Source organism: Diadema setosum, chromosome 14 (assembly GCF_964275005.1).
Source record: "Diadema setosum chromosome 14, eeDiaSeto1, whole genome shotgun sequence".
Classification (NCBI taxonomy): domain Eukaryota; kingdom Metazoa; phylum Echinodermata; class Echinoidea; order Diadematoida; family Diadematidae; genus Diadema; species Diadema setosum.
Window position 1 is genome coordinate 18755243 of NC_092698.1, and position 22730 is coordinate 18777972.

The 22730-nt window shown below is 38.1% G+C and overlaps 1 protein-coding gene across 1 annotated transcript in view; it reads left to right on the forward strand.

The window, feature by feature from the left end:
- Nucleotides 1-410: 410 nt before the first annotated feature.
- Nucleotides 411-22730, forward strand: part of LOC140238185 (protein dispatched homolog 1-like) — a 62210-nt gene continuing 39890 nt past the window's right edge. Inside the window, exon 1 of the mRNA XM_072318123.1 lies at nucleotides 411-462. Within this exon, the coding sequence (XP_072174224.1) occupies nucleotides 450-462 (13 nt within the window). The 5' untranslated portion in view covers nucleotides 411-449. The remainder of the gene's footprint in view (nucleotides 463-22730) is intronic.

A 22730-nucleotide genomic window follows, 5' to 3' on the forward strand; every position in this document is an offset into this window, starting at 1 on the left:
CACTGGGTAGGGAGCTGTTTGTATTAAACATTGAGTCTCCCATATCCGTCCAAATCCCTTAGCCGGATGAGCGCTGGTCCCGGCATGTCCGGATAGGAGAGGTTGGACTATACTTCATTAAAAATGTATCACACAAATATGTTAATTCACTTAAATTTGGTATACCAGTGCTTGGGAGATATGATATGTGGTCTGCAGGCTGACACAAAGTCATCTTCCCAAGTTAGTCTAGAGTCAATGAATCTAGCATGAAGGCATGCCAGGAGCTCACTTAAACACCTATCTCTGTCTCAGAGACCATCCACTTTCTGTAGCATTGTGGATGCATTGCATTCAATGACTTGCTCATGTTCAACAGAGCTTCTTTCACAACTGGATTGCCATAGGCGATGCTGCTTCTCTGTACAAAGATATACACCCGACCGCCACACTCCTTGGACATCTAACATATGGTTGCATATTGTGAGTATTACAACCTGTTGTATAGGCAGGTGTGGCTCAAAGATGGCTTGGGGCTTTGCTCAACGTTTTGCTCTGCAGATTTAGATCAAGCAAAAAAACCCCAAACATGTATGTATATTGATGATGTATAAGTCCCCCCTCCCACTTTTCCTTCATGATGGTATTAAATCACAGGTGGTCATATACATGTAGGGACACAGTCGGTGGAAACTTCTTAGAATTGTTCTTTTGAATTTTATTGGTGTGTGACATATTTTTGTCTGTGGCCTTGATATGTTGTGTAGTGTATGGCATGTCCAACAATGTTGCTTTGCGGTTTGTACTCAAAAAGCTTTTTGCTGGTGCTGTGGAGCTGTCAGAAGATATACACTATGATGTGTACAAAGCTGTAGCTTTAAGCAGTCTGTTGATTCTACTTGGTAGAACAGTTAAATAGAGGTAGAGAAATTGAATCACAAAGTAAAATAAAGAAAAAGTTCGTTCTCAAACTTCCTCCCAACTTCTTAGTTTTATGGTGTAAACGGCTTAACCCGTTGAGGACAAGTCCCGAGTATACTCGGGCGTATGTCTATGGGAAATGCATGTTGTAGCAAAATCAGTCCATCCTCAACGGGTTAATGCAAGCCCTTTCAATTATTCGTTAACATATGAGTCATTTATCGAAGTAGCACAACTAAATTATTAAATGTCCTTTAACTTGTAGTTTGTTAAGGAGAGATTGCAAAGCTATATTTTGATTGAATGATGGGATTTCTCATTTTAGTGCTGCCAAGTATATGGGACATCATCCAGAATTTTATCATTCCCAAAGAAAAATCTAATAACTGGGTTGCGGTGAAATAAAAGTGATAAATCAGTCAAGACACAATGGATATTGGACAACTGCATTAACAGTGATGAACGTTTAATTGTCAGGAAGTTGTCTAAGATATTATCCAAGTGGTTTCTGGCAAATGCATGACACTGATGCTACATGATAATGCTTCTAGTTGCTAGTGACTTAAATTTTGAGTGCTGAAGGTGTCTTCCAGTTACTGTAAAGTTTATAGCTGTCACATGAAAGCCAGAGTTCTCAGAGATCTATGTCTACTCTGTCAAACTGTGGATGAGTTACAAGCATCACTTAAGTAAATCTAGTGTGTCAAATTTTGTTTTAAGCTGGTTCCTGCCATGGTACTGCAATATAATAGGCATCAAAATGGTGCATTGAGTGTCTTTCTTTTCTTTTCTTTTTTTTTTTAATAACTGCTTGGGGCTTCTACCAGGTACCTGGAGTTGAAACTCTCTCTGTCTTCATATTACGTTTTACTGTGCAGCTCTAAATGAAAGGTTGTAATATGGAGTCATCATGTCAGCTGCAGTGAAAATTTGTCGCCTTCTAGCATATAGAATTGGGTTTGAGTACCAAGAGGTAGATTTCAATTAAACATCACCTGATAGTGTTGTCTTCTGGGCCCCATTTCATGACAAGTTGATATGATAGCAGCTCTTGCTGGATTGACAGTTGTCAGGGTAACATCAAATATCCAGCTTCCTGATTGGCTGTTGCTATGGGAAGTTCCCATTCCAGCAAGAGTTCACTTGTTATCCTAACATATTTTGTGTAATGGGGCCCTGATCAGATTCACATGGCAATTTAAAAGCATTATGTACCTTCCTGTGCAAGTTCACAAGATTTTGGGTGCATCATATTGATTGTATTTGTGGACCTATGGATCTTTTCATTATTTTGTTGCTCTTGATGCTTAAACAATTTTGACAAGAAAGATATTGAAATAGAAGTATGTAAGTGAATCCTGGTTTCTAGAGGGCTTATTTTCTTATATTGCAGGGGAACAAAAAGAATTTATCACATCCCCAAACAGACAGAAAATAGCAACATTGGCCCAGGTGCTGAGTTTTACATGTGGCTGCGATGATAGAGTTTCTCTTGTCTTTTCACAGTGTTATAGATCTTAACATGTGATCATGGTTTTGTGGGTTCACACTTCACAATTTTGTGAGGCATGCTCTTTCCTATAGTCAGTGAGAAAGTGTGGCCTAAGACTCAGAGCATATGTCTCTTATTTAATCATCAGCATCATCATCATCGATATGCTTGTGCCATGATTCACCCCCTTGGTAGTATTTGACATGACATGTGGTCAATAGGAAGCTAGTGGTGATGGATGGAAGCTAATTCAGTCTGTTTAATTAAGTGAAATTAGATATTGGAAGCAAACAAAAAAGAGCTACCACACTGTGTTGTGTGGATTTGTATGTTTGAGCACACTCTGTGAGTAATTGCCAAATGAGAATTGTATTTAATATATAATAACATGTATCACAGATTTTATTGAAAATGTGAAAAAGAAGACTGATTTCTTGAACAAAAATGTAAAAAAAAAAACAAAAAACTATAACAATAAACCCAGTGATGATGTATACCAGAAATGACTGCTCAAGGAAATATAAAAATAAGTCTCTAGAATTTTGTGTGTCACATTGTAATAGTGTATTTCCTGATTATCATTATTATTCTCTTTTGAGAATGTTTGTCACGTCTTTTTCAAGTCATAAAACTGAGCTTCATGAAGCTTTTACAGTGTAGTTTAGAGATCATAGGCAATTACACAACAGAGTGTTAGACCTAATGACCCGTCATTATGTCAGGACCACTGAAAATTTCTGTGTTGCCCTAATGTTTGGAGAATTATCTGATGATATGGTGCACCAGTATGGTATTAGTTGCCACTTAAAGTTTTACCCCGTCAGCAGGCAAATTGACAGTGATAGTTCATTTTGATGCCAATGAATAATACTGTTATGCTCACAAGTCACTCAAAATGCTGCTGACTCTAAAAATTCACATCATTAAAGTTTAAATGAAATGAGATTGTGATCGATGCGCGGAAATGGCGTGCATCACATTAATGTTCTGTTTGTTCACTGCTGATGTGCCCCCAGAAGATTGAAAAAAGGAAGGAATAGAATTAGTCTGCAGAATACAGACCTTCTTTTTCCAAAGTCAATGTGCAAAACTGAATGTCACCATACATTTAGAACAGTGCAACTTCATTTGCATGGGAGGCAAGAATGAAAATGGTAATAACTATAATGCTTGGTTGTACATGTATTTTTAGCAAAAAGATGATTTGTGTACGGTAAAGTTGCTGCAGTAGCTCTGATTCAATGGATGAAGCAATCATGAATCACACCCCTGACCACTTCGTTAGTAGATGTTCGATTTTATTGAGATGAGAGACAATATTGTGGATTGAGTTATGGACTCTATCACGAAGTGCTTTGAATTATCTTGTTTTGTTGATAAACATCACAGCAAATTTTACAATTACTCGAGATTACTGTGAAACGTCCGTCGTTAGAAGATGTTTGGCCTTTTTCAACTTTTTTTTTCCACGAGAGTCATCGTACAGCTATTACGAAAACAGAAGTTCATTTTCCCGGTTGAGGGTGAAAACAAGTCTAGGTGACTTTTCCCTTTTTAATGGGAAACTTTTTGTGCAATCCCTTCTCATCCCTAGACGAGCATGTTTCCACTGAAATGGGGAAACTCTTAGATAGTATACAGTCTGGATTGTTTTTTGTTTTTTTTTGAAGCTACAGACTTACATTTAGTAAACAATCATCCCCGATATTCAAGTAGAAAGCAAACAAACCATGGTTGCCGTTTAATCCCTTTCAATATTGGGCCTTTGTATGTTGTGGTTTCAAAAGGTTTCTATAATCAGCAGCAAATGTGACATTAACATACAGCATAAACGTATGATACCTGGTACATTCATGGACCATGAACTGGATCATGAATTCTGAACCACAGAAGTGCATGCGTGGTATTATATGACCTTACATTTCTTTCCTTCACTTTCACATGATTTAATCCATGTTGTAAACACCCCTTATTTGTTATGTGTCGCAGTCTCAATGAACCACCCAGTTAGTGTATTAGTGGAGCCGCCATCTATCGTGACCTGAAAATAGTGTGTGAGGCCCCCCTCCCCCCCCCCCCCCCAGCCTTGTAAGGGTTAAAGCTTTCCACTGCCCGAGTTGGCCCTACATATTTTCATAGCCCAAGTGTCACAGTGCATTAGAACTCGCTGGGAAAGACAGAGATTGTGTCACAAGCCGTACTATTCGATTCTATGGTAATTTCTGCAGCTGCAAACAGGATGCACATTATAAAGTAGGATGCATCATATTCACTTAGAATACAATATATGTCTGATATATGATAATGATATCTGCGACAGGTGGTGTGTATGGTGTAACCTATTCAGGCGTATTTTGCAGAGATAATGTGTTCGATAGTCCTACCAGATACAAGTGTGGTGTCTACTTCAATTGGTGTTATTTCAATCAAGTATCTGAAATCGAGAGTATTAAAACAGTCACAGTATTTATATGATCATGTCTGTTTGGGAAAATATTTGTTCGACAGAGAGTGCTGAATTCAAATAAAAGTTTTGAAAGAACGTTCATGATTTCACCAGTGTGTGCTATCTACATGATGTATGTGTGTTTAGCTATGTGAATGCAAATTGCTCTGTACTGTGTATACTGCATGAACTGGTGAACATTTTGCGTGCAGAATGTTTGCATGGACCAATGTTCGAATTCTTTACATTGTAGGTGACGCGTTTACGGGGGGGGGGGGGGGGGGATCCAGGAATTCTGTAAAGAGGGGGCGCCTTTACAAAATTAAAGGTGTGTGCAGTTCCGGTCCAGGTGAGGATGTAGCTTTTTAACGTTTTGCGAGATATTCAGAAACCACTCTATGAGATGTCAAAGAGCATGCAATTCTAAGGGGTATCAAAAGTTTATTTGATGAAAATCGGTTTTGAAATGGCTGAGATATCCAAAAACAAGGAGAAACAAAGAGATCCTAATAAAAGATGTGGCCTGTCGCCTTTTATTATTTTCACTTTTTTGGATATCTCAGCCATTTGAAAACCAATTTTCATCAAATAAACTTTGAATTTATTCTTCTTAAAATTACATGCTCTTTCATATTTCACAAGAGGTTTCTCATTATCTCACTTAGGAATGTTCAAAAACTTTACACTCCCTTTGAGGGGGGGGGGGGTGCACGCACCCTTCCCCCATTTTTCTTTTTTCTTTTGTTTCAACAAAAAAAAAATGAAGGGGGGGGGGGGTGTGCGCCCGGTGCACTCCTCCCTGGATCCGCCACTGATATGTATGTATGTGTGGCCATACGTGTCTGTATGTACGTATGTATGTATGTTGTGTGCAAGCATGTTATTGGATGTATACATGAATGTATGTATGTATTGTATACCTCCAATAAAATTCTGCACATATGCATGCATATGCGAGTATACAATGTATGATGTCTCCAGTCAAGTTGGCATGCGGGAACGTGTGTGACAAGCGCAACTGAAAACTAAAAGTGCAACCGCAAAAATACAGCCATAATTATGGAGGAAGTTTGGAGTATCATACTGTTCACTTTTATTCTATTACTTATCTTTATTGAAAAACATTGTTACCATGGTTACATGACAATTATAATCGTGTGTGTGTGTGTGTGTGTGTATTTGTGTCAAGAATACTAGTATACCTACATGACCTACATATTTGAACGCGTAATGTATCCATGGACTTCATCTCTCTGATGTATCTTTTTCGTTATGTTTTGTTTTGTTGCATGTTTGCTTATCAGCCGATTTTGGGAGAGAAGTGGCAGCAAAAAATGTGAAGATTTTTTTGTTTTGTTTTGTTTTGTTTTTTGCTTGTCTCGACCCATCGTCATTGGGTCACCCCTGCCCCTTATTAGGGAGTTTTCGCTACACGACGGGTTAAGACCGAGAATACGCGGAAGCAATCAGCTGTGACAGTCCCCGTACTCGGATTCCCGTCCCCATCTCTATAAGCAGTTTCGCTTTCCTGTACAGGACGGAGGCGTGAGGACAAGATCGCTGAATGGCTGGCTGGCTGGCTGGCTGGCTGGCTGGCTCACTCCTGCCCACCATCGGGACCGAATACTCTTTTGGCCGAGTACCGTACTCATTTTCCCCAGGATCTAGGCGTTTCTCGGATTTGATCATGCACAGAAGCAAATTTCGTGCTTGCGAAAACTCCCTAGTAAAAGTTGAGATCCGCCCCTGTGATGAACGGTGGTTGGAGAAATTGCAGACAGAGCGTGCATTGTAGTAAATGAGTAGAATGATGAAAAGAGTCATACACATTAACTGGGGAGGACCCATGTAATACAGTCACATTCATAAGTGTTTTGCCATGAGTAACAATAATAGTCAAACGCGCATTTAACGAGAGAAAACATAGTGCCATAATTGAGGATGATTGTTTATGAAGACGTTATAAAGCAATGAGAACTGAGCAATGTGTTATCTACTTTCCTTCAAGCAACGTAATGTGATATTTCTTGTCGAGTGCATGTACTAGTATTGAGGGGAAACCCCTACAAACAGGAAGAAGCAGGCAACAACAACAAAAACAACTTGCACAACATTTAGCGTTGAAGGGCACGAACTAAGAGAAACTGAAACAAAAAATAGCAACCTAAACAAAGAAACAACAAAACACAATATATTCCTTGGCATAAACTTCTGGCTTGAAGTTTCTACATAGGAATGCAAGGAATGAGTACTTGGGTTCCACGGTGCATGAATTATGCGCTGGTATTATGCTTAAAGTTTGAGTGCCTGGAAGGAGGACCACAGCTTCTGATACACGTATGTAGTACATTGCTGTATACATGTGTTCATTCACATTATACACTCTCTCATACCTACCCACAAGCCAGCCTCCGTCACAATTTCTTCTTTTTTAGATTTTTTTTTCATCAAGTTTATACGAACAACAACAAAAGCACTTAACGTTTAGTGGAAAAAAAAAACATTTTCCCTGTAAATATTGTTCTGATGAAAAAATAAAAAACAGCAAAACGTAAACGCATATGCACACACAGTCATATAAACACATTTACAAACATATACACACACATTATTATGTTTTGTTCACCTGTCAAGTAATGCTACATCCCCATAGTGTGGATCGAATTCGCCTTTCAGTGCTCTTTGTAATGTTGACACTGTCGCCAGGAGCACCTAGAGTCAATATGAAAATGCAAGTCACTCTTCTACTACTCCACCCCCCCCCCATTTCCATCTCCCTCTCTCTCTCTCGCTTTCTCTTTCATGGACCTCTATAAGTCTAAGTGTTTATATGTATAGGTTTTCCCGGCCAATTTCGCACTTTTGTCAGTCCATTTGATAGAAGGTTCATTCAATTTAGAGCAAACCCTCGTTATCGCACAGTCTGTCTTTCAAATTTGCAACTTGTGCTTTCAATCATTTAGCATTTCGATCAATGAAATTTGCACATGTGGCTTTCGAATTCGTAAAAAGGGTATTCAAATCGGCAGGTACTCTATACGTTCATTTAAATTCGCCATCACTGGTCGAAAAGGGCATTAGAGTCATTTAATTTCGCGAATGGGTAGTCAAATTCCAAACATTCTTTTTAGAGTTAGATATACTTCATGTTATTTCGTTTTTGAAAAGCTGAGAAAGGTTAAGTGTGTATTTCGATGTTACTTTTTTTTTTCCATCCACACACTGTCATGACTGTTAAGCAAAAGTATTATATTTTTGACCCTATAACTCGAGTTTGTTGTTCTGTAAAGCCATATTTCTGTCATACATGTCATCATAGGCATACATGTACCAGTGCTATACTCATCTTCTTACAGTCATAACAGCACAAGTTAGATACAGACGTATCTCAAGAAGACAGAGAAAGTATAAAAACATGTGACGATCATCACACCTTGACTACCTACAACTGGCCGACATACTAGGAATAAAGCGCTCAACGGCCAGATAAATTGTGGCCACATGCACTATCTTAGGACTGGGAGACTGCACATTGAAAAAATAAAAGCTGTCGCCAAAATCTCTAAGATAAATATGAAAATATGAAATGATAAGATGCTTACAAAACAATAACTGTTACGATGAAAAAAATAACAAAAGAACCAAAGCACAAACATGTCTGCTAAATTGACTGCAGAACATGTTAAATTGTATGCCCCAAAATGAATTCGAATGAACGAGTACAGCATATACGTGATCACGTGACTGTATTATTCTAAATTATTGAATGAACGAATAGCAAAATGGTGCTTGTATTACGAATATCAGTTTTAAAAAAGTGTTGATTAGAATGAGGTTAAACATAATTCGAATGCTCCAAAATGAATTTGAATGAAGAGATCATAAAATTGAAATACCGAACATGTCATCTATATAAATAGGCTAAATTTTGCTAAATTGAATGCAGCAATAAGGAACTGGACTGACAGAAGTGTGAAATTGGCCGGGAAAACCTATGTCAATGTATGCGTATATGTATTAGTGTATGTATGGATGCATGTGAATGATGTATATAATAATGTATATGTATATGTATAATTATGTATACATGTAGGTCCTATGTTGTATGTTTGTTTGTATGTGGGACTAACTGGTTTGTATACATGTATGGAACTATTATGTATCCCTACTAGTGATGTATGGCCCTTCAATGCCCTTTACATGTATTTGTGCGAATATGCATCCATAGTATATACCTTCCTGTAGAAAGTCCAAGCCGGGTGGATAGTCTGCAAAATAATGCCAAAATGAAAGACAGCCCACTGCGCAAGCATGCAACAGCTGTATGAAGAGCTCCGGCCTGTACCAGGTATGTCGAATCGAGAGCTACTGAGTAAGTTCGAAGGCGGAGAAAAACGTATAAAAAAGGTCGACTGCATTCGCATCAGAGCGATATTCTGAAAATCATTATTTTCAACCCATAAAGTAAAATCAAAGTGCTGAGTATTTTCGTGAATGACGTCATAAAAGTAAACAAACACCTAACTGCACTAATTGACACGCCTTTGCGTCCAGATTGACGAGTGACGCAGAAATACGGGGATTTTTTTTTTTTCAGTTTCTTCCCGAGAGAGGCGTGTACTATGTGTGTTTGTGTGAGTGTATTATGTGTGAGAATGTTGTGCGGAAGTATGTGTGTTGAATAATCTTAATGCGCAGTTCAATACTGCACTATTCTGGGCATCGTGTCCTACAGTATGTGTATACTTGTGATCATTATTTTGGTTCTGTATGTGTGTCTTTTCTGTTTCCTTTAATGACGCGTCATCTACTCAGTACTCTGTTCTATTTGACATCGTCACAGCGATTGTGCCGATGCCGATGTAGGGACCTACAGATCGTTAGACGAAAATCGCGGAAGAAGGAAGACATGTCATACAGAGATAAGAGGATAGTTCGCATAGAAAAAAATAGCTATTGAAAAAAAAAATGATTTTGACAATTTTTTTTTTTTTTTTTTTTTTTTGGGGGGGGGGGGGGGGGAGAAGGGGTCAACATTTTTAGTGTTAGCCAGGGGTATTTTACTTGGTTTGTAAAGAACGGACTTTGTGAGCCTCACTGTGAATGCCTTTAGCCAAGTCTTATATCGCGCATTATTTTGACAACAATAATCATCTCTAAAGCTGTTACAGTAAACTGTTTTTGGATTACATAGGTTCCTAAAAAAAGTGAAATCTTTTGGATTGTCTTGTACGTATGGAAGTTGTGGACTTCTTTGTTCAACGACAAGGACAATTGACTATATATCACTGCAACAAATAGATCGTTCTGCAAGAATTGACATCGTTTACTGTGGGCTTAAATGTTCTTTTCAATTTTTAGAATAGGGAATCTGTGTCATCGTGAAAGCCTGCATTGCTCGATAGGCTTATATTCAAACAGCAATGATACGTTTGTGTGGATCATGATCATTTTGAATAGGTAAATCGTAAGAGCAGATTCTGTTGGGAATATATCCCGACACTTGAATATTCCTATAAACAGTCGAATAGGATTATTATCTATCATGTCCATGGCATTATCGATATACTATCAAAATAAAAATGTTATGGTATACGAAGCACTGAAAAGGAATTTGCATCATCTGTTGCCACCTGTTGATGACAAATATGGAAAAGAAAGAGCACAATATGTTTATTTCCTCTGTCAATAGGGGTATCCTCCGTGAAGTTCGAACAACGCTTCTTCTTTTTTTTTTTTTTTTTTTTTGATGGATAAACAGAGCAATGTAGATACAACAAACATGATAGAAGCGTCATAACAATGACTTTGTTATGTCAGATGTTTTTATGATCCATGGTTGACTTCATAGAAGGAGAGAGCTGAAAAAACAAACAAACAAACACCTACCCCTGTTTCATGGGAATTCCCATTTTATATCCTTTTCATTAACGCTTCAGTCTATTTGTTGTTGTTGTTTTGTTTTGTCCAAGACACGTAAGAAGAAGGAATCAACTGCTTTACAAACTGTTTGAGGAATACGTTCTATAATAATTACATCCCATGCGATCAAAATGTGATTTGACAACCGACCTTTCATATCTGGTGGCAGAGTGATAAGTGTGGATTGGAAGGTGAATGGTATACATAATCATATTACTCACAAGAATACATTCTTGCTATCTAATTGATATATTGATATATATATATATATATATATATATATATATATATATATATATATATACTTATTCCGGCTGATTTAAAAGCAAGTAGATTAAAAGAACAATCGGATGTGAGAAGTAGGGTAACATCATCACAGGCACACTGGTAATGGACTCTTGATTTTCAAGCGGGGATCACGAATTTGAATCCTGCCCGTTCCCTTCGCCCTTGTATTGGGCGAGATGCTGTTTACCCACAATGTACCTCTCTGCAAAGATGTAAATTGATATAAAAAATAGTCCCTATATGTGATAGCAAAATAATCACCATCACCACCACCAACGACAATTAAGAACACCATCAAAACCACCAACATAGGAACTACCTTGATTTTTTGAAAGGTTCTTTGAGGTTATTCTATACGAAACCTGTCTTGCTACACGTTTGGGCATTTAATAGTCTAAGTAAGATGCATTGAACATGTCATTGTGGTATACTTATTTCACCTAAATTTTATTGTTGATGATATCACTTAAGGCAAGGGAATTGTTATGTTAGGTTAGTTTGTGCAGAAGAAATGGATTTATACAGTATGACGATATTACAATATGAACATTCGTGAAAGGTATTTGAAAAAGAAAAACACATCTAGAATTTGTATTTTGTACTGTTTCTACATCAGTCAAAGTCAGCATGTAATGGTTGTCATGTGACCTTTCTATCTCACCTCTGCAGCAGACTCCACGATCGATCGTCTGGCTTTCTAGAAATGGACATTGGCGAGCTAAAGCGCATTCACATCTCAAAGAGTTAAGCCCATTACATGACATCTGTCTGTACACCATGTCAATGCAATATTCTGTTCCGTAAACCTTGATAGAGCAGGTGCTGTGGCATGCACCCGCGCGTTGCTCTTGGCAACGATTGGCCTAGCCTTTAAACAAGGCGACTCGCTCTGCGTGCCCCCGTATAGCGCGGTTACCCCACAAACCTGTTGGCCGGTGTCACAGTCGATCCGTTCCGGGTTCCGGGGGAACCGATATACTGGTCGAATCCAGTCGATTAGTTCCGCGGAACGAATATACCGCACAATAGGCCGTACGCAGAAACGTTCCGCAACCGCCGATCCTATCCGGGTTGTGCGAGTAGGCCTCATTAAAAACAAAATAATATCTGTGTATTGTGGATGCTGATACCAAACCAAAAAAATCTAAGAAAGCTATTTCTTCATTTTTTAAATGATATTAAGGACAAACCTATTTTTACGTTCTGATAATTTCCCTTTAAATGAATCATATTATAACCTCGTACAAGTAGCGCCTACAATGTATTAGCTAAATAGCATGCACAAATACGTACGAGTCGATCATCTGGAGCCGTTGCGCAGTGTACGATTAGCCTTTATTTATAGACAAAACTTCAAAGAACAGTTCAACGAAAGAGCATGATAATACTATAGTTATAGGTCCTACATTTATAAGAGACTGCTTGAAGTGGGAAGGAAGAGAGAGGGAGGTTTTGCTGATAGGGTACAGCAAGGATAAACATGTTTTTTTTTTTTCGGTGAGCTTTGTTCTGATAAGAAAATTATTGTTCAGCTGTACTTCAAAACAAAAAAAGAATTTTGGTCTAATAGTCTGCAAACAAATTGTTAATGTGTATGCCGTGTATGCAGGGGACTAAATGGAGCTATGCATTTGGATTTCATTTCAATTATCTATTTTATTCTCATTTTTCTTTCAACAAAACATAACACAAAGTAAATCAAAAATGCAAACATAAGCAAGTATACATTACAAAGTATGACATTCAATGGTAATTAACAAACTAATAAAGATATGCACACATACTGGTATTACAAAGTTATGTTTGCAGGGTAAAAATGAGAACTAAGAGGTCCACTAAAAAGCGTTGGTTGTAGATTTTAGACCACTCTAAAATATCTTCAAAAATACTTATCATAATTACAAGTGCGTAATTATGCATAATGCAAAAAATAAGACAAAATGAAAGAAACAACAGAGACACAACAGCGTGACATGACTAAACTGAGGGGAATATACGAATGAAAGGATTAGAGCAAAAACAAAATTAAAGGAAGGAGAGAGAGAGAGAGAGAGAGTGCCTACACGCTGAACAGGATAAACGGAAGAGGAGATTTATCGATTGATTACTTAAATTGTCCACTCTGGAAATTCTTTATACATTGGATATCGCAACAAAATTTACATTCAATACATCACAGGTACACCACAATCAGACATGTCATAGAGTACAAAATGAAACTCACTCACATTAACATACATTGACGTATGCACCATAATAACAATACATTAACCCGACACTTACAACTACATGTATACAAAAACTATTGATATACAGCTGTATACGAATTGAATTGAACTGAATTGAATTTATTTATTTATGGATACATGGATTAAAATTTCTTTATTTTAAGCTGTTGATGTAAAGCTATTATAACTCGAGATGAATAAAATTTTCCTTTGTTTACTTTTCTCCTTATTTTTCTCCTTCGCACTCTAAATCTCTTCTTTATTCTTTATTTTTTATTCTGTGTTGTTTTTTTCTCTCTTTGTTAGCCTACCGCTTTTACCCTTTTTACTTTTTATCTAAAAAGATGCCATTTTGGGGTACATTAAGCCATATTTCTGTCTGTTTCCTGTCGATTCATGTTATACATGTAGTTTATTATAGCTGTTTTTCATTTTCTTATCTCTTTCAATTTCTGTCTATCCCATCGCCACTATTGGCTTCACACCTTTTACATGTGCATATAATATGTGTTTCCATTAAAAATGTATGTACATATATAAATGAAACTTAATGTTTACGAAGAGAAAATGTAACTTTTTTTTTATGGAACACCAGATTTCGGACATAGGTGCACTGTTTGGATATTCAAGTTATAGGGTATCACTAGAAGTCAGAAAATTTACGTGAGTTTGTGATATATGACCCCATATTTTGCATGCACTCTACGATGTACAGGCATGCTAACCCGGAAACATTACACTGCACATTACTTGAATATGAGACCATTCTGAAGCAAATAATTTTCACAGAACAAAAATGCACTCTTAAATGAATCCCCCAAGGATTGGAACAATCATCCCCCAGCATTCCCACTGATTCCCGATCATCAGTTACAAGCCATCCCCTTTTAACAGAAGATATTTTTGGGGGCCTCAGTCCCTATCATGGAGAGGGAAGACATTCAAGATTGAACGGATGGTACAGTGTTGACTATAAGGTGGTGTTCAGAACAAACAATGAGAAACCTGCAATACTAAACAGCAGTAAATTCTTTTAGGAATTCAGAGTTCATTTTACACAAATTAGCTTCAAATTGCTGAGATATATGTAGCTACAGTGCGTACAAAAAAGCAACAAGATTCAATTTCGAATTTGTGAAGATGGTGTTTACTTTACTCCAAAGTAAGTAGCAACATCATAAAGCCATATAATCTCCTCTTTCCAATGACATCTTATTTATTCTTACACGGTCACGGATGGCTGAGTTTCAGTTAGTGAGACCAGCATAAATCCTTTTTAATTCACTTTTTTTTTAATGTTCAGACTGGTGAGACATACCTGGGGCCCTTCTTCTTTGAAAACAACCGCAACGAAAATGGATGCTTACAAATTCTAAATTAACATGTGATTCCTGAATTAATGGAAAATTTTCCTGTGCAACAAAGGGGTGTGTTCAGACGCCTATGATGGGCACAGGATAGCGCACCAGCCCATCGACTAGTTGCAGTAAGAAACAGATTGGCTGAGGTATTTGGAAATCGGGTGATTGCCTTGTATCATGGTGTGCAGCCATTGGCCACCAGAATCTCTGGATCTGACTTCTTGCAATTTTTCCCCCTCTGGGGTTATCTCAAGAGCAAAGTGTTCATTACCCTTCAACCTGACATTGCAACTCTGAGACAAAGAATCACTGAATTTGAAGCTCTACGCCATCAAGCCACAATGATTCGCAGAGTTGTGCGTGAGATGGAGAAAAGAGCTAATCTCTGTGTTGAAAGGAATGGTGGCCATGTTGAGGGGCATGGGATGTAATGTTAAAAAGAGATATCCGAAAAAACAATGGTAAGTTGTGGTTATTAATTTCATTATTCCATTAATTTGTTAAGTTAATTTCTGATAAGGTGCATTGATTCTTGCAGGGTCTAAACTTGGTCCCAAGTCCAATTTACCCATTGTCTAAAAAGAATGATTACTTATGCCATCCATGACCGTGTATGCATAAATAATTATCATTTTGAAGAGGAGTATCATATGGTTTTAAGATGTTGCTACTCACTTTGGTGTAAAGTTAACACAATCTTCACAAATTTGAAATCAAATCTTGTTGCGGTTTTTTTTTTATTCGCATTGTATAAACAAAGAGACCCTAATTAAAGGATGGACCCACCTTATCTGCCCACTACACATGTCTTTTTTTCAGTATAAAACCGATTTTGTATAATGTACTTTCAATTTCTCTTAGAATCGTACGCTCTCTATTTCAAATGTGCTTTCTAATTACAAGTCTTGCAAAACGTTAAATTTTCAATCGCCCATCTCAACCAAAACTATACTGTATCTCTTTAGAATACCTTTCCTGTTTGAAGTAATCTCTGTGTATAGATAGACCGCCTCCCCAATAGAGAGAGAGAAAAAAAAAAACCACACACACACACATTCATATGCACATACACACGGACACAACATATAATAAAGACAACTTAACACACAAAAACAAAATTCATCGCGTCATTTTTAGTTGTTACAACTGAAAAAATAATGAACCAAACGAACATGCATGTATGACGTTGACGACCATATTGGTCGTTATATCGCACTAAAATGATTAGACTCTGTGCCCTGAAAATAGACATTAAAATGAAGGTGGACTATTTGAGCCCATAGTATGTGTAATATGAAGGTCCTTGTATTACAGTAGTTAACATGAAGCATGCCGAACATCCCAATTACAGTTACTCATTCGGTTATTCCGTTCAAAATGATTCAAATCAGAGAGAGGTTGGCATGTTCAACGTCACATCGTGCAGAACTCTACAGAGCAGAGTTCTGTGACTGTACCATGGCCACCATGACGACGAAAGAGATAAGGGAGGGGAAAAAGGAATCGCTTTGTAGTCCGGGTTTCAAATTGGCAACTTTGTTCGGTTGGCTGGTCAGAGAGATTTGGAGAAGTTCATTGGCTGTAGAGGGAGACTGGAAGAGTACATTTCACTGAAGGGGTGTTTCCCCATTACCACTTTGTATACATTGTACGGTAGAGACCCGGAACGAATCGGCGGTGGGGGATCTTATCGGCGGTGAGGCAAAAATCCCGCCGATCGGATCTGGGGGATCTTATATACCGGCCACAGTCCGCCGATAAGTTCCGGCGGAACTTATCGACTGGCCGGAACGGATCGCCTGTGACACCGGCGAGTGGAGCGAGCCGCCTTTATCCACTCGTTCAGGGATGTGTACTTTTGTCGTTGTTGTTGCTTTATATTCTTTGACAAATTTGCGTACAAATTTGACGCAGAAAATATACACGGCACCAAGGCAAGCCGCGCGCGCTTGCTAACAAATTTGTACGCAAATTTGTCAAAGAATATAAATTTGTTAGCAAGCGCGCGCGGGTTGCCTTGGTGCCGTGTGTATTTTCTGCGTCAAATTTGTACGCAAATTTGTCAAAGAATATAAAGCAACAACAACGACAAAAGTACACATCCCTGATGAACGAGTGGATAAAGGCGGCTCGCTCCACTCGCCGGCCAACAGGGGTCCCAGTCACAGAACTTTGTAGAATGATCAAGTGGGGTCTGAAAGCATAGCCAGCGCACGCGATCTCCGCCATTTTGGTTAGTCTTTTGTTACGTCACGGCTTAAGTGCGCGCAGCAGGGTTTGCAGAGTTACAGCATAGCGCAGGCCTACGCTGATTTTTTTTTTTCTTTTTTACCTCCCCCTGTTCATCGCAAGCCGTGACGTAACAGAAGACTAACAAAATGGCGGCATGTAATGTGCGCGCAACTGGCTATAAACACCGAACTAAAACATAGTGGAATGCGTGTTCACCCTGGAAATACGCAGCCACCAAAACTTGCTACCACCGCCATTTTGATAGGGCATTTTTTCCTTATATGGAGTGCACGCTGTGTGGATCCAACCACTCTCTCATTTTCGACTGTTCATGCACGCGTCATATCGCGCACCCCACCCCCACTTCCTCATCAATCGCGCACACACTGGTAACACGTGAGGTATATGGTATGATCAAGGAGGTATGTTCAATTCGGTGTATTGTGGCATAGATAAAAATGGCAGTGGTAAAAATGGTAGAGGTAAAAATGGCAGAGGTGAAAATGGCAGAGGTAATAATGGCAGAGGTAAATAATTAAGACAGTGGTACAAAATTAAACAGAGGTAAAGTTGTCAGTGGTCGAAATGTCAATGCATGGTCAAAATGCCAGAGATAAAAATGTCATTGATAAAAATTTAGTCGTAGAAATGCAAGATGACGAGGTAAAAGTGACAGAGATTTCATTTTCCTTCATGTTTCTGACACCTTTCTAGCAATACGCGCTTTTCGTGCCTTCTCCTGAAATTAAAGCACGGGGGAGACCGGGGAGAAAAGGACATTATTGACTACCATACCAATGCCATACAGCTCTACAGGTATCTTGTCAGTAAAATATCAAACTTAGATCTCGTAGGTCCTATACTATGTTAATAGGTATTTTAATAAGTGTGCAAACTTCTGAAAATAGAATTGCTTGATAACAGACATGCAGGTATGAAAAATTGACAGGGATCTTTTACTGTTTTTGTTATCACTGGGAGAAATTTAATATGGCATAGTGTTACATTTCTCCCCGCAGCACATGTAAATCCTACTTTGGTCATGATGGTTATCTAATTTCTCTCCAGGTTGTCTCATTTCTCAGCGCTTGATGTCCCATTTCCCCCCAAATTAGGGGTTAAACAAATCACTGATTATACACGAAAATGTTATATATATATATATATATATATATATATATATATAGGGGTATCACAAAATGCTCTACTAATGTTCCTACACTCCTGTGCTACATACTCTCTCTTAAAAAAAAAAATATCGAGTGAAAATATTCTCTCTTAAAGGAGTTAATACAAAAAAGAGTGAATTTAGAGTGAAATTGGGGTGAATTTTGAGTGAAAATGTTCATTTTCACTCATTTTGGAGTGACCTCAGGGATCACTCCTAAATCTTTGAACAATGTAATGAAATATTTTGCAAGAGCCTACTGATGTCTGCCGATACAGCTGTATGTTTTTTGCGTTTTGTATTTTTACTTCTACATTATGTCGTGACTATTCAGGCCTTGTGAGAAAGATATAGGCTCCTACGAAACCTGAATGTGAGAAAATAACATAGAACAGGTGAAAAATTAGCGGTTCGCTTCGACAATGTCTCCTTCACTTCTTTACACTAAACAGTTCAAAAAATGAAAAATAATGACAATATACTAGCCTGGAAGTGAGCGGAATTCGTTTGTGTAAGAGTGTGTATGTGAGAGTGAATGTTGTATATCTGCGTATTATAGAAGTATATGTTTATACCAAAAGTGGGTTCGTGCGTGTGTGTGTGTTTGTGTGTGTGTGTGTGTGTGTGTGTGTGTGTGTTTGTGTGTGTGATAACTTCATTGGGCGAAACAACGTATAGGATTATACTGTTTAAGGGCTATGCAGCATTGTTGAAACCCCCTTTAGTAATAATAATAATAATAATAATAATAATAATGATAATGATAATAATAATAATAATAATAATAATAATAATGATAATTTTCCATAGGCCTATACTAGGCTCTTTTTTTAGCTGGTTTATTATTCCTCTGAACAGACAGATTACGCCACTGCACTTGAATCAAAATCAGAATAATGAGAGTGCTGTCATCTTTTTAAAACATAATTCAATAAATATTCTTCAAATCTGCAATTTGGATTTGATAATTTGATAAATACAGTTTGCTCTGGCTATAGGTTATTATTCAAAACCTCTTCATACGTTTCCTCTGACGAAATCGCTGTCATTACTTCTGACATTTTACCTCTGCCATTTTTACTTCTGCCATTTTTACCTCTGCCATTTCTACCTCTGCCATTTTATACTATGACATTTTTACCTCTGTCATTTTTACCTCTGCCATTTTTACCTCTGCCATTTTTACCTGGCACCAATCAGGTTCCATAGCTAGATAGAGCTAGAGCCTACGACAGTGACACTGACAGTGTGTAAATTTATGATGATGATCGATGGTGATGATGTTGATGATGCCATGATTAAGATCAAATCCACAAATGAATGTTCGTTTTGCCAAATTTTGGTGCGTTTCAAATTCCATGAAACCGTGGTCCCGAAACCGTACCGTACCGGCGTACGTCTGATAAAGTCCATCTTAACGTATTGATAGCCATAATCTGAAATTTGATCGATAAATCAATTAGGGAATTGTATTGGTATAGGTACAGCTGTAATTCTCGGTGTGCATCATCCATGAATGATTACCGCTTTATCGACCCGTTCTTTTCACTGAAGTCCATTTTAGCCGTATATTTCAGGCCTAACGTTATGCAGATGGTCTACGCTAGATCTAACAATAACATAGGCCTAGGCTACAACTGTCACATTGTATTTATGTACATTTACAATCATGATAAAAAAAAAAAATTTGATTTGACATTTACTGATTTAGCACAACTTAAACTTAAACCTGAGCTGCTACTTCTCCTACAGGTATAGGCAGTAAAACAATCGATTTAAAGAAAATGTCTCCATGCGCTGTGTGAATAGTGCATTAACACAAGCATCGGTGTCAATTCGCGAAAACGTCTCGCAAAAGTGTTTATAGCCTTGTCAGCGAAATTATCTACGCAAAAATAACAGCGTATACATTAGTAGAGATTGTGTGTTATGCTGAGACTAAGAAATAATGCACTAAGAGAATAAATGTGTCTGAAAGAGAGAGACTTAGATAGAGAAAAAAAAAGTGGAAGAGAGTAAGGGAGAGAGAATGTGGCACAGACAGAATGAGTAGAATTTACATGTACACCAATTCGACTTTGCCATGGAAAATTGGTAAATGTACTTCTGAGGGGGGGGGGGGGGAGGTACAAATGGGATATACTGTAAAAAGTGGGGGAGAGGCATGCCCCCTCAATCTTTTTTTTTTCTGGGGGATGCCCCCCCCCCCCCCTTTTCAATTTTGAAAATTAATAGGACTGTAATGTTTGTATTTATTTAAACTTTAAATGACAAATTTATATCAATAATTTTCTTTAACTTAAGGTTGAGTCTATTTTGATGGCAAATTTTCACACACACACACACACAAATCAGCTCGCTCTCTCACATATCATCGAGTCTCATGCATTGACCCTCTCCCCCAGCTCACAATTAATCATGTATTTGTAGCCTGTTTGAAAAATTCCAGGATATTCTTGTAAATTCCAGGAGTTTTTAGTGTTGATTTCAGGAGGACTGACCTTGAAAAGTGCATGGAAGCACTGATGATATGAAGCAATAAGACAGACGCAGGATCTTGCCTGCTTTTGATGAGCACTAACTGAAACTCTGGGCCTAACTTCTTTTAGTGGCGAGCATTATGCCTAAATTAAAGTGCTTATTAATGAAGAAACTTCGATTTATTTACGGTGCATATGTAATTCTAGATTTAATAAAGCAATCTAGAAATTCAACAGCAAGAAAAAAAAAAAAAAAACGCCGCAAACATGTTAAAAGAACTAATGTGAGTCCTCCGCATAGCCGCCATACAGCCTACACATTGCACAGCGCCCGTGCACACATGATTTCGTCGAGCTCTAGACCCTTTTTATCGACTTTGTCAAACTGGCAAAAGATCGAGAAGTTTAACTCGAAGTTTTGCCAGTGTGACCGCAAACTTTCCACGTAACTTTCCGCCAAACTTTTCGATCTGTTTGCGGGCTATGTCTCCGAAGCGCAAGGCCATTGTCATGTACAAACGTGCATTATTGTTAGGTCATAATCACCAGCCACTGGACGGCGTACTCTTGCTTGCGCGCGTACCAGTGGCCCAGTCTGACCGCGCCTAAGCGTGCACTCCATATAAGGAAAAATTGACCTAACAAGATGGCGACGCAACACGGTAAATTTGGCTGCACGGTCTCGTGTATGTTGGGAATAGGGACACGCATTCCACTATGTTTTAGTTCGGTGGCTATAAAGCTACGCATGGGTTGTGAATGGGCTATTTATATCTGTGGTCCCAGTCAGACCGCAACACCCTGAAAAGCCTTCTCATTTATCGTACGCGTATGCATGGACCTTGCGGACATGAATACGTAATGAGCTGGAACACCATTATTTTTAGAGTCCCTGTAAATCTAAACGACATTACCAATCTTCCTGATTAATACCTCGATAAAAAGCTGAAAAGTTGTACTTTGATGACATCCGACTATATGAAAGGTTGTGACATATAAAATATACTGAACAAGGAAATTATAAAACATAAAATTTGCATATTTTTCATTTTTCTTAGGGGGTACATTAGAACAATGAAATAAACGTGGACCAAAATCGAAGAGGTATGAAATGAAAGAGGAAATATCATACCATGGAAATATGATGACTTCATGTGGACTGATTATTGGAACGGGTCAGGTGATCGAATAAATCATTGCGTTGTACAGTTAATTTTTGACGAGATTTCAGTTTGCCGCGAATACGCGTTTCTGATTGGTTAATTCCCTCTGAGTGGAGAGTTGAAACAGTTGGTCAGCGCAGAAGGACAGTAAACGTGTGCTGTACATACAGTAATACTCTGTGTGCAGATAAAAGTGTAGGACCCTATGAGTGTGTGTGTGCGCGCGCACGATGTATGTATACGCGCTCGGGCTAAGATCTCCACGTCAACAACAAGAACAACGCTCCACTCTGATCGACAGCTCAACTTTGGCTTGGACTTTGTTTACTCAGCTAGCAGTAACTGTTGCATAGACGAATGGCTCATTATTAATCAATAATAAAAGATCAAAAACTTATTGTGCACACATAGTTCTTTGGGGATCTCTATTGTGAATTACAATAATTATTCCATCTAATTCCACTGTATACATCGCTGAGTGATTTAACTAATGATACCGTGGGAGCGCATGATTATGCATGTATCTCAAATTGCCACTCCACGATTTTCACTCGACGAGACTTTCAATTTTTATAGTTTTCTAAGCGAGGGACCAATTCAGTTCTTACTGTGCTATTATAACAAGAATCTCTAGAACGTTGGATATCAGTAATGAGTTGATTCAACTTTGGAACGGGTCGGGTGATCAATAAATAGAAAGCCTTGTCATAATATGTTCTAGGATCGTTTTGAAAAATGTCAGTAGGATGCGGTGATAAGAATAACGGTATCATAAGTTTATTTCACATGATATAAGCATTAAAAAGTCTAATTAATATCAAATATTCACAAATCATGTCAATTAGTCACGGAGAGTAGATCTTCATGTCGTCAATAAATGAATCTCGTAGACCATGCATTTTGTCTCTGAATTATCTCGCAAAATCTCGGGTGTTGAGAAGGACATGCGCAAAAACCTGCGCGTACGATAAATTTTTGATTTGAGCTCATTAACAGCAGCGTTGCGGTCTGACTGGTCCGTTTCATGAAAGTCTTAAGAGAGACTTTCTC